Source organism: Hippocampus comes, unplaced genomic scaffold (assembly GCF_001891065.2).
Source record: "Hippocampus comes isolate QL1 unplaced genomic scaffold, H_comes_QL1_v1.1 scaffold246, whole genome shotgun sequence".
NCBI classification, from domain to species: domain Eukaryota; kingdom Metazoa; phylum Chordata; class Actinopteri; order Syngnathiformes; family Syngnathidae; genus Hippocampus; species Hippocampus comes.
Window position 1 is genome coordinate 1,269,016 of NW_017806220.1, and position 10,667 is coordinate 1,279,682.

The following is a 10,667-nucleotide window of genomic DNA, read 5'->3' on the forward strand; positions in this document are numbered from 1 at the left end:
AATAGAGGAGATGAATTTCGCTTTGCCTTTTCTTTCATTCAATGCCCACTCCATTTGCGGCCATCGTTGGCCCCGCCGTGGTGCTCGTATTTGAATAGAATTAGCGCTTAAGAGCCAGAATGATTTGAGTAACCTTATTTGTTCCTTTCATTTGATCAAAACAAATACGAGTACTATACTCGTAGTCATGTGAAGATACACAAAGTGGGCGGGGAAATAATCAGTGGTTGTGCACCTCCGCAACCCAACAGCAAACTGACTTCAAGCCGAATGGAAGCATTAGAAGAGTCGCGTTGTGATCCGGAGCCAGCTCTTGCTACGGCGATTGAATACAAATGCTTTAAAGTGACGGAGCAGCCAGTACAAAATGGAGAGGCTTTACCAGGGAAGGCTCCTCGGGCTCTGGGGTCCGAGGCGAGCCATCGGGGGAGGAGGGACAGCTCTGGTCACTGGCATTGGTCACGTCCCCATCTGCCAGAGCCTCAAACGAAGGCAGACCGTCCTCATCCACCGGGATGCTATCCAGGGTCTCTGTAAGCACTGCCAGCAAGTTGGCCTCATTTTCTTCATCTATCTTCTTAGCAGGCGGGAAAAGAAATAAAAAAAAAGGGGGGGGGAGGGGTGAGCAGAAGACAGACAGAAACACACAGAGAAAGGAAAAATAGGACATTTTAGTCTGGAAGTTGTAAATCTTCTCCTCCCAGGAAAGTAAGAGTGGTGGGTGGTTGTATGCAGACTTTTATTGTTAATACTGTTTCCCCCCCCCCCCTCTCTCTCCAGGAGCTGGCTCTATTCTGGCAAACAAAATTCTCTTCCCTTTGCAAAGTGAGTCAAGCCTGTCACTCATATTTTAAATACGCAGCTTTGCTGGACCAAAATAATACCTTCTCTGAGAAAGCCATTACCAAGGCTGACAAGTAGCAAGTAGCGAGCTCGGGAAGACGGTCATGTTTGTGCTGGCTATGAACGAGTTTGTGGGCAAACAATGACGGCAAGTTCACTCTCTCGCCCTGCCTTTTGCTGGCAAGACATTTGCCACCAATCCTCAGATATGGAGAATTACTGTCCGCTTATGCAAAAATAAACAGGCTATATTTAAAAAATGTTGACAGGACAGCGGATGCCGATGACAGGCGTCAAGTTCCCGTCAAGGAAAAGAAGCATTTTTAGATGCGTATTATACCCAGTGATGACTTATTCCATATTCAAAATGGAGCAAATAACCCCTGACTTAGTCGAACCAACGAAACTTGTTTTCTAAACTTCAATCATTGTTATTTGATAGCACGCTGACGATCAAATGGGGAGCCTACGGAAACACTGTCGCAATAGAATCGATGTGCTGTTTATGTGCAAACAGCCATTTGCTGGGTGTTTTTGGGAGGCGGATAAACAAGTGTTATTATGCTTGCCTTGACAAAATGTCACCGGCCGCCACCGGTTATTTTCATGTCCCCCCCCCGCCCCCCAACCCCAGCCCCCACTTTAATTTTCATTTAGAGACGACACGGCCATCTTCGATGTTGAGTTAGCTCGCTAACAGTGAGGAAAATGTTAATCGGATGCTCAGTGAGTTGATCGTCTCCCTAACAACATGAGCACTCTGTCATTATTAGAAAATGATGAAGGGGACATATTTCACCGAGATAACACGATGTAGACTGGGGCCATGCCACACTGGCAAGAAAAAACGCCTCACAGGAAATTGCTCTGTATGAGGTGTCATGCTGTTTAATTACTTGTAAGGAGCTTTAAAATCCAGCGCGCTGGAACGGTGTGCAACCCTTTTTTTGCTCCCCAGCTTCAAACGCAAAGTGGGCGCACACCTCAGTACAAACTCAAATGTGAGATTAATAGTAGGATTATTCACGCCGATCGTCTTTGATGAGCCATCTGTTTAGGTTTGATATCCCCCCCCCCCACACACACACACACACACACCCATGAAAAAGACGATGTACAGAGAGAAAATGTTTCAGAAAGTCAGAACGCTCCCGTTTTCAAATTCCAAGAGGGAGAATCGGTCACATGCTCGACCAGTTCAGTCATTAAGCGACTTGTAATGATTTACACATCGACAAATGATGTTTGAAGAAAAAAAGGGACATAGTGTGGTTTTCTTGGTAATGATTGCTATTTGGACATGGTTTGTACCTTTTTCAGGGCCATACCGTTACTTTATGTGATCCCACGTTGTCAAAATCAGAACCACACTAGCAGGGTTGGGATTTATTAGTATTCTGACATGGTTACGAGTTACTTGCTAAATGTTAAATGTATTTAGTAACAGGATCCAAGTACTTTAATATTCAAGAAATGTAACTTGAATACTTGTTATTACTTTTGGATTACTCCATACCAAATATGTTTTTAGAAATTTAAACAAACAAACATAAAATCAATATGAAATGTATTTTTACATATTTGTCTGGTCTTTTCTGTCCTAAGGTTTTTGAATGCCAGAGGAAGCCTGAGCACCCACAAACATGCTAACCACTTGTGCACCATGTTGAAGAGCTAGCTAGTTAGCTATGTAGCATATTAATATTGCTAACATAGCATTGAAATAGTATAGCTGCGGGTGATTCATGACAAGTATTTACTTAATATATGCGGGCGTGGTGTCAGCCTGCTAGCTCCTCGTATAATAACAAGCAGCCCGAATGACTTTTACAGCAACACTCGTTGTGTTTTGTTTTTTTTTTTAATGAATGTTTAAATTCTCCAGTGAATACGATCCAAAACAGTCACCATCTATTCCCTGCGAATCACTTTCCAAGAGCAACACGTATCCAGGAAGTGACTGGTCTCATTTCATCGTTGGCCAATGACCATTGAGCTCCACTGTGAGCAAGTACCCAATTAACTCCGGAAAATTAGCCAACAAGTTAAGAGTGTGTGATCGTAGACTTTTCTGCGTCGCCTCTCTCCCTGCATTAAAAAATACAATCCTGCAAAATAATCCAAATTTTCATACCTGTAAACTAATGATCCGATGGTTTTTTCTGCAACTGCAACAGAATATAATCACTAGATGTATTGTGTTCATCCCCGAGCCTGCACACCTCCAAAAATATCATTTTAGTGACCAAGGCAGCACCCTAAATGTGCTTTGACATACATGGCAGATGGGTAAGGAGCCCGCTGGCTAACCTGGTTGCAGTCCACTTATATTGATTACTACTGAGCTGTGGAGAGTATCAGGGGGCAGTCGGAACAAAGAAAGGGGGAAAAAAACAAAAAAAAACAAACGTCTCGGTGGAAGCACTTCCTCGCCCATCTCGCTTAATGGACCTCGCCGAATTAAAGAGATCTTAACAATCCCGGGCTAATTGTGGGATCACAATATATTAACCCCCGCCGCAATTCTAAAGGGTGCCATTCTCTGGCTGTTTTATTCCAAATGCTTCAATTAGCCATAAAACATGCTGGCAAGTGCTTGGCAGAGGTTCCCCCTACCGCCTCCTTTGCCCCACGTCGGTGCAAAGAAAGCCGCTTGTTCATTATTAGGTGAGGTCCTTTTGTTATCGGGTGGGGCTGTCTTTGAGATTGTCCTTGCCATTAACTATTTTATTGAGTTCTGGACCAAGGCATTGTGTTCCAGGAGATACTATTCACCAGGCTGATAACAGAGGGAAAAAGGTGAAAGGAGCTGCTTCAAACAAACACTTTGCTTCTAAACTTTGGGCCAAATAGTCAAATTAAATCAGCTAATTGCTTCTTGAGTATTGCAAAGGCAACCCCCCCCCAAAAAAAAAAATCCCCCACAAATCTAAACTGTTTTCCGGAAGCGAGTCAATACATCATTTCCATGTGCAAAAGGAGGCAAAAAAAAAAAAAAAAAGAAGTTCCACCAAATGTGGGAAGACAAAACATCTGCGATTAAGTGGGTCATCGGCAGTTAAAGTTCCATTCATCTTGCTTTGCGGCGTGACAGTTTAATTGCGTTGCTTCATCTAAATCTTTCCTGGACGGTCACGTTTCATCAGATTTCAGACGAATCGTGTCGGCTTTCAACTTTGGGATGAGCTAAACAAATAATGTCACTCTGCCAAAACTCCAGGAGGACTAAATAAAGGTGAGTCAGCTGGGGCTGGACGCACATATGGCCGTGATGGGGGAAGGTGGCAAAAAAAAAGAAAAAAAAAGGGTAAGGGCACAGCGAGAGGCGGATCGGAGCGTCCCGCCAAAGACCTCTGCTTATTTCGCGTGAACTCACTGAAACGGAGAGAGGGTGATTATGGCCCGTGTGCAGCCATGCAACCATACGTAAGACTCCCCCCCCCCCACCCCCCAGTGTGCCTGACAGAGTTCCAAACCATAAAACTAAATGTTAAACCTCCACTCGGCCTGGCGCTGCGATTAGCTTTAATAAATAGCGGCCAACTGGCTCTTGTTATCATCAGAAGTTACTCCCAATCCAATCATTTTATGTGGCGGTGGCGCTACCGTGACTTTGTAATAATCCATTAGTCCTGCTCGGAATTCACCACTCGGAGTCTCCTTGTTAAAGCGCACGAGCTATGCGGATGAATTGACATTAGGCGGCATTGCAGGAGCGCGCTGGCTATTTATATGCCAGATGTCTGTCTCCGCTTTAGGAGGCCATGCGAGTAATACATCAGAGAGGAAATGGTTTGACCCATCAATGAAGATGTGCCTGCGTGCGTGGAAAGATAAATCTCCCGGGAACCATCCGACACCGTTAGAACACTATCAGATGAAGTGATGGGGCACGAGAGAGGAAAAGAGAAAGTGAGAAGAGGTAGATTAATATACTGTATATACTGTATATGTACAGGATATGTGTGTGTGTGACCAGATCCGATTGAGACGGCCACCCTTGGGATGTGAGCAAGAATGTTCTTTCTGCTTCCTTTTGTGCGGCCTCGCCCCGTTCCTGCAGCTCAAAGCTATATCGCTCACGCAGAGCTTTTGTAGTGCGCCGCAGGAACAGGAGCTGGGGATGAACTCCGGACCAGAGTGTGTAATTTGACTGTAAATACGCTTTACGAACGTCAGCGGAAAAATCGATGATGGTTCGGTTGGACCGCAAAGTTGCGATTGCCATGTCAACTCACCGATTTCTGGGCGAGAAACGGGTCACATGACCGAACAAGCAACAATCATGAATTGTGTACGAACCGATGTTTGGGAAAATATGATTGACGTTCTCGCTGACGCTGCCTATCGTGAGTTGCAATGAAGGTTGACCAACTTTGTGCAAAGAATGAGTCACATGACCAACCAATTACTGGTGGTGGCTGTCATGGTTGATATTTCCCAATGTCTGGATGAAGAACTCCTAATATGGTCGACCATTTCCTGCCGCTTCCTCTTACCGGATGATAATGGCGGACATGAAGACTGACCAATGGTGAATGACGGTCACACATCAAGACGGAAAGGCTTTGAGACAAAGCTATAGCATGACGAAATGAAGCTCCTCCCCTTCAGTTCAACATCGTGCCGCGGCAGCAAAAAGCCACCAGAATGTGCCACGGCGTTTTTTTTTAAAAATACGCACGTGCGACTTGACCAACGCCGAATTGTGAATACGTGGGGGTTTGCTGTCGTGCGTGTCATCACGCTTACACAGCTGCACGCCGTGTGTGTGTGTGTGTGTGTGTGTGTGTGACCTTCTGGGCCTGGCCAAGCCCATCGATAGCGTTTTGTCGCAGTTACGGCGTCCTCGGAAGGACACCAATGTGCTGTATCAAACAAATTGTGCACGTCGTTGTCACAATCCACATCGCGGGGCGCACAGGAAAGCGAGTTGTGTGCGTGCGCGCGTGTGTGTGTGTGTGTGTGTGTGTGTGTGTGTGTGTGTGTTGGCAATATCGCAGATGTATGGTAATTGAAATGGCAGAATCTTTTGGGGGGGAAATGCAGTCAATTTGACGCGGCGGCGAAAGAAGGTCACCGTATTCAATTTGCGCTGAATGGCGGCGTGACAGGGAAACACCTGAAAGCACACGATCTTATCAAGGCCTCACAGGCGCCGCCTCTTACCCACCCGCTAAAAGCTATTTGCTGATTACCAAATACACCTATTATCTTTTACCTTGACTTCTGTGTGCGTGTGTTTGTGTGTGTGTGTGAGCGCACGGAAGCAGGTAGAGGCGGAGTCTCTTCTCCTGGTCGTGACTTTGCAAGCATGCCATCTCAGCTGTCTCCACCCCCTAACACCAACCACCCCCCACCCCCACCAGCCGGCCCCTCAGCACCAGCCGATTGTCGTGCACTTTCAAGTGCCATATGGGCTCGTCAAAGAGAGAGGACTTCACAAGGCTTTGGCGTCCTCTTTTACAAGTAAAGAGAACAAAGCTGGTACAAGGTTCATCTTTGTCGAACATCAATGCCACACATATGGATGCGAGCGTTCCGGGAGTGTGTTTGATGGGGCTCTTCGCAGCATCCTACCACACCTCCCCCATTAGGTTCGTTTCATGGCTTAGTTTGACCTGATGGGGGGGAAAAAAAAGATGCTACTTCACAAGAACGAGAAGATGCTCCATGCTATATTTTTTTTGTCATTGTCATTCAAACTTAAAGTTGCTGCCAGTTTCACTCAGTGGATGAGGGGAATTAGCTAATCTGCACCACAGTTGGGGGATTCAGGGTTTGACACTTGGCCTCGGCCTTCCTGTGTGAAGTTTTTGTGGTCGCCCCACGCTTGCCGACCTCCCACGTTCCAAAAACTGACTTCTTAGGTGAATGAGGAAAACTCTAAAGTGTTCACAAAATGTAAAAAAAAACGTAGCATGAAGTGGTATGACCCAAAATTTGGGTCCCGACTTTCCTTTTTCAATGCTTACATTTCTTATGTCAGCCAAATGCGCAGTGACTGATCGTCATTGGCCAATGGATGACCAAAAAAAATCTCTTCCAAAACAACAACACCACCACCACCATAGCCAGCACTGGTTATGTCTTTTCTGCGATAAATACTCCCAAACCTCAGTGTGCCCACGGTTGCAAACCATATCATTCTTTTCTGTCATTGCTTTCAAACTGCGTCAAGAAGATCGTGCACATGCAAGCAGAGGTTCCTGATTGTACAGCCAATTGAGTCATCCGGTCTCCAAGAGCCTTTTGAACTTTCTGAAGCCTTTGCAAACACTTGGAAATAAACAGAAGCTGTGACATAAGCTTGCCGTGTAAGAAAAAAGACGCAGCAATTGCGACAAACTAGGCCAATGCTTTCCATTTCTGGCTCACGTCAGTTCGTCATGGAAGCACAGTCAACGCCAACTTCTGTACAATCAATGGAACCTGTACTGCTGATTGATGGATCCAAAGGAATGAAATAAACATCTTCACGGGTCTTTATGGATTGCAAAAGAAAAAAAAAAAACATGTCACTGGAGTAATTTACTGGGAGTATCTTGGGAGTTGGAAGGGTGTACAAGAATTCCATGCATCCAATCCTGTGTTAAATAATACAAGGTGGGTTATCAGGTGGGATCATAGCAACATGTGTGCGTATGTGTGTGCGCGAGTCTGGGGGAGGGTTGGATTATTGGCTTAGTGTTTTGGCCAGGTTAACGTGAAACAGCCCTGAAAGGCTCTTAGCCGAGATTACCCCATTGGCTAAAAATAGCCGCCACTGGCTGATGCACGCCGGCTCCCGAAGACCACCATCTGACGTGCGCGTGCTACGTTTCAATTACACACCTGTGGACACCGGTGGCGAGGACAGGGACGCACTCGGGGGTTTGGGATCAGCTGGGTAGGCTCACCAAAGCGTGCCGCAATCAGCAGCAGCAGCTTCCCACTGGGACGGAGGGATAAGTGTGGAGGAGAGATAGAGCGAGACCAAAAGGATGCTCCCTTCCTTCCCTTGCTCTTGTTCCCAAACATTCCCAGAAGGGACTATTGTTTGGGATCCGGCCGCCTTCCCCCTTCTACCGCTTCGTCTTTCCAGAAGAAACAAATCCTCCGCCTCGGGAGCCAAAGGAGGCGGGGAGTTTTGTCGCGGCGGAAAGACGCCCGAGCGTGCGCCTTCTCCGCCGATCGCCCGAGCCGCGCTGCGATAACAGCCGAGATGAGGAAGGGGTGGTGCGCCGTGGTGGCTGTGGTAATTCATACAGCGCTTTTGCTGGAGCGCTGAACCGGTGTGGGCGGTGTATTCTCAAATGTCAGCATAAATTTGCAAAATCAAAGCGCTCAGCAGGGTACAGGAACAGGAACAATAAGAGCTTGCCCTGAGTGTGTGTGTGTGTGTGTGTTTCCCCAATGACAAACGTGGAAGCTCATCTACTGCTGATTTTTTGAACCCATCGATCCAATCCATGCTCACCTTAACCCTCCTATTCGGTTTGTTTCTCGGGTACTGCAATCATGTTCCAGGGTCATTTTGACCCGGGCATGTTTGAGCATCCAAAAGTGGTAGAGATGAAAGCAATCCTAATAAATGTTCCAGATTTCATTAAAACGAGCAGAAAAAAATTCAGAGTGGCGACGAAATTCTATTTCCGGAACTTCTAATATAAAATATTTATATAAAATAATAAAAACATCATAAAAATCCCATGAAACATTTCCACTTATGAGGCCTAGCAAATAAGTTTCATACGGAAAAATAACTTTTAGCTGGTATTTTTATTTCTTTTTGCATTTGCTTTACTTTCGATGAAGTCATTTTGACCGCAGCATTTTGAACTCTCCAAAAGCGCCAGAATTTTAACCCGTTCATGCACCCTGTAACCTGACAACATAATAAAATGTCCATTGTAGTAACCGCTGTCCCTGAAAGGGTTAAAAAATAATCCCCCTCAATATTTTTCATTCCATTTCTTAAATCAAAGAGCAGAAGCCCCATACCCCCCCCAAAAATTCACATTTCTGCTGATATTCCTTTAAACGGAAAATGATTCAAATTGACCCGCACCACAACGGGAGGTTGAAAGGGAGAAATTGGCTCAAAGCTGCTACGCCAAGGCTGTCAGAGGGCATGTGTGACCGAGCTCGGCGACGCATGATCGCATGCTTGCAGAATGTCCACGCACACTATCTTCGTAAGACTCTAAAGCCTTGGCATTTCATTTTACTAGCTGCAAAGCCCACAACCTTTTACTTGCAATCCTTCGGCTTTGATTCAGGCTGGCACCAGCCCAAACCTTCTCCTCCTCTACCCATCTGTCCTCATGTCTGTCTGGCCCGGGCGTTGACAAATGTGCGCTTGACATGGGCGGGGTGGGGGGGTGTCACCGACCACCAGGCAGCAATAAATAAATAAATAAATAATCCCGTGCGACTGACTGACTCACTCGAAAATGGAACAACTGGATTTTTTTTTTTTTTTGTCAGGAACAGAATTGCTTGGATTCTTTTCTTCATTTGTTTGCGGGCAGAGTTCACAGCGTTCAATCGCAGCTGCCCCGTAAACCGATGAAAATCCGAAATGACTCCAAAACAACACTGAATCCTCCTGTTGCGGGTCAGCTTGACTCAATTTTAAGTCAAATAAAGACAAAACAATCGTCTGCAGCATAAAACAACTTCTGTGTAGCTCCCGAAGTGTCATCAATGTACCGCATACTACAAATGATGCGCAATGGAGTGAATAATGCCGACGTTTATTGTACTTGGAGACATTTATATCCCCTGGGGTCAAACGGACCCTGGGAGATTGTTGCTTTTCCTGAGAAATCGATATAACAGTTGTTACATGTTACTCATTTTCATTTCATAATGGAGGCACGACTCTGTATTGAATATAAATCTATACCATGCCGCTTTGCCCGTCAGGCGGAGTTTGCACCTGTTGACGATCACCGTGGCTAGCTTAGCTCTAGCTATGCTACTGTGGACGGACTCAGGCATGACCGAACATTCTTGATCAATTCGTTGGTTGAATGAGGCGTGTCTGAATCTTACCCGTGAAGTGTCTTTGCCTTCCCCCACCCTTCCGTTGACCGCCAGCCGTGTAACCCTAGCAGGGCTCTGGCCAGTTCAAAAGACATTGGGTCAATGCTTCCATGCTGTTATCTTTGGCAGTACATCAGGAAATTATTGGAGCTAGCGCCCCATCTGCACCCCCCAACGACCACGGCCCGAAATAGAGCGCCGGCGTTCACAGTCGGCCCGTTTTGAAGAGGTGTCGAACACGAGCGAAGAAAGTTTCGCATGTGTGTGTGGCGCGGTGGGGGGATTGGCGCTGAGTGGGGTGTGGCCTATCATACTGCACATTTCGCATCGGAACAGTTCGTAATGGAGCAAAAGGCCAGCCAGGGGACACCTCGTGATCCCACGGCGCTGCCCCACATACGGTTCCAATGCACGTGGGGCACGTAGTCAAGCCGTCGCATGGCCACGCTAAAGTTGCTTCCGTCTCAAACAAGTTGCCAGCACTTTGCGAGTCTGCCGCAGGGAACAGTCCTGCAACCTGAAGTCGACCTTTCCGTAATATAACGGCGTGTTGAATATCTTAACTCTTATTCTGTCAAGTTTGATCTTTTGTCACCCAGACGGACGTGTGACATAAGACGATGTAAGAAGGCATTCAAAAGTGGCGGCCATGTTGCTCAGGCCAAACTTTCCGCAACCCGAAAGTGATTCCAAGATGACAATCAGGATTTTACAATTCTGATGCTCCAGCAGGCTAATTAGGAAATACATCAGCAGTGCCCCCACCACCACCCACACCCCATTCATTCCCCCCC

The 10,667-nt window shown here is 46.4% G+C and overlaps 1 protein-coding gene across 9 annotated transcripts in view; it reads right to left on the minus strand.

Moving 5' to 3' along the window:
- Positions 1 to 10,667, minus strand: part of ppargc1a (peroxisome proliferator-activated receptor gamma, coactivator 1 alpha) — a 36,317-nt gene that overhangs the window by 20,599 nt on the left and 5,051 nt on the right. For 5 of the 9 annotated variants that reach the window (XM_019856142.1, XM_019856147.1, XM_019856141.1 and 2 more), the window contains exon 3: positions 383 to 577. In XM_019856142.1, the coding sequence (XP_019711701.1) occupies positions 383 to 577 (195 nt within the window). The remainder of the gene's footprint in view (positions 1 to 382; positions 578 to 10,667) is intronic. The other 4 variants (XM_019856144.1, XM_019856150.1, XM_019856143.1 and 1 more) reach the window with 1 other exon arrangement.